General features: G+C 35.1%; 1 protein-coding gene across 1 annotated transcript; it reads left to right on the top strand.

Annotated features, from left to right (window-relative positions):
- The first annotated feature begins 454 nt into the window (after positions 1-454).
- Positions 455-1,816, top strand: LOC133674278 (transcription factor IBH1-like 1). Its single transcript, XM_062095322.1, has 2 exons — positions 455-620; positions 1,060-1,816. Exon 2 carries the CDS (start codon positions 1,061-1,063, stop codon positions 1,616-1,618), a length of 558 nt encoding a protein of 185 aa, XP_061951306.1. The 5' UTR covers positions 455-620; position 1,060; the 3' UTR covers positions 1,619-1,816.
- The last annotated feature ends 406 nt before the right edge of the window (positions 1,817-2,222 follow it).

Below are 2,222 nucleotides of genomic sequence, written 5' to 3'. Positions count from 1 at the left end.
TAATAAAGAATTGTTTGTCTAACTGCTTTCTCCTTTTTCTTTTCTTTTTTTTATTCAAACTTCTTGTACAAATTTGGTAGCTAAAGAAACCCTATGTTTTAATATGTCCACGTTTCATCCCTTATTTTCTTTCTATATTTTCTTTTTTTTTCTATTTTTTTTTAAAAAGGAAAAGAAAAGAAAGAAATAACATGAAATGAGTGAAAAGGGTCAAGTTGAAAATAGATTTAAGAATATAGGGACTAATTAATGATTCGTAAGACCAGGGGGATTATCCAATTAACTTTGCAAGACTATAGGGACTAATTTATATCTTAGGGCCAATTTCTTTTTTACATCTTCTAGTTCTAGGGTTTGTGTGGTGGGCCATGGACACCATGTGCCTGCATGTGCTGTGTCTTTCTCTCTTAAAGGCCCACTGCTGCTTTTCCTTTGAGCAAATAAATGGGGTGGCTTCACTTTCTTCTTCCTTCACGTTCTTCTTCCTTCTCATTCTCTCTCTCTCTTACATCATTCTAGGATTCTGAGACACACTTTCTTGGATCGTAGAATTGCATCATTCTGCAACTTGTCTTACTTACTTCTCATGATTTTCTGTGCTCTTGTTCTATACAACAAAGGTATGCCTCACATCATTATATATCTTGCTCCAACAATGCATCATGTAGTTCCCATGACTAGATAGATCCATGAAAGTGCATAAATTCACCTTAAACTTGCCATCGTCTTCTTTTTTGAAATAATTGTCCACCTTCACTAGCTCTCTCATGATTCCTTAAATGTTATTAACTTATACTCACTCGCTCTTTAATTTAAATCTTTTCCCATTTTTCCTTTCTTAATTTCTTGGTTTGGAAATATATTTACTTCTTCAATTCTATGCTATGGATCCTCTCTTTGGTTGAGAAAAATTGTTGGAAGAAAATATTAAGAAAAGTATAAAGCCAGCTAACTGACCAAACTAGCAGCTAGACTGAAGCTATAAAGCTTGTAGCATTTCTTTTCCTGTGCTCACATCTCTTTCAAATTCTTCTTGTACTGTCTTCTTATCTTATGCAGAATGCGCGATCCTAGTTCACTCAAGCAACAATTTCTCAAGAAATGGATATTGGGTCTCCAAGTATGTGGTTCTGGGAAGCAGAACATGAGCATATTGGAGAGAAAGAAGGCAATAGAGCTATCAGCAGACATTGCCTTAGCTTCTACTAGAGATGGAAGGACTTGTTGGAGTCGTGCACTCATTGCCAATGCTTCAAAACATGATGATAATAAAGTCCTTGTTCAGCACCTATTAGCTCCTGAGAGTGAGAGGCTAAAGAACGCGTCAATTGGATTGGCCATGGACAACAAGAGGGTTAGATGCAAGAAAATCTTGAAGAGGAGTTGCTGCATTAAAAGAGTAAGAAAAAGTGAACCGCAAGTTGTTCTTGCTAAATCTATTGCTAAAAGGATGGTAAATAGAAGAACACAAGTATTGAAGAGTCTTGTACCTGGAGGGGAATTTATGGATGATATCTCTCTGATTGAAGAAACCCTAGACTACATAGAATCACTTCGAGCTCAGGTTGATGTCATGAGAACTCTTGCTAAGGCTACTGAGCTAGTCAATGGTAAATAGGAACATCGATGGAAAATTAAGTAGCTACTTTCTATGAATTCTAGATCTTCTATTTCTTATTTGTTCTTCTTCTTCTTCTTTTTTTCCTTGCAAGACTAGATATAATAAAAAAAAAAATCAGGACGTGCTAATAGGTAGCAAGGCACGTACAGATGAACCATATTTATTAAATCAATCAAAACTTTTGTTTCCCTCGCCTCTACTAGCTGGTCTTAGTTTTAATTTACATTAAAATGATGAGCAAGATTCCGGAAATGTTTGCACAAATTTCTAAAACTTAATTATTGGTAGCCAGCAATATTGCACTGAGCATTTTCTATTTCCCTTTGTACTGATGATGTTTCTTCTTTTCATTTTGTTGTCCAAGATATATGGGATGTGCTCAATATGCAAACAAATTAAGGCTTACAAATTATGTTCAAGAACATGACTACATGGGGAAATTCATTAACAACCCATATTTCATCCACAAAAAGAAAAGAAGGGAAAGAATAAAATAATCCAAAGAAGGAACTTCCACTATACGAGTACTTGAATTGTTGCTTGAAATTCTACTTTTATTGTCTTTTGATAGTGTTCTTGTGTTTGTCCTTCAGTAAAGGGA

Source organism: Populus nigra, chromosome 15 (assembly GCF_951802175.1).
Source record: "Populus nigra chromosome 15, ddPopNigr1.1, whole genome shotgun sequence".
NCBI lineage: Eukaryota > Viridiplantae > Streptophyta > Magnoliopsida > Malpighiales > Salicaceae > Populus > Populus nigra.
This window is presented reverse-complemented; position numbering and strand designations above follow the sequence as displayed.

Coding starts and splice junctions, on each gene's coding strand:
- LOC133674278 (XM_062095322.1), top strand. CDS start 1,061: ATGCGCGATCCTAGTTCACTCAAGCAACAATTTCTCAAGAAATGGATA.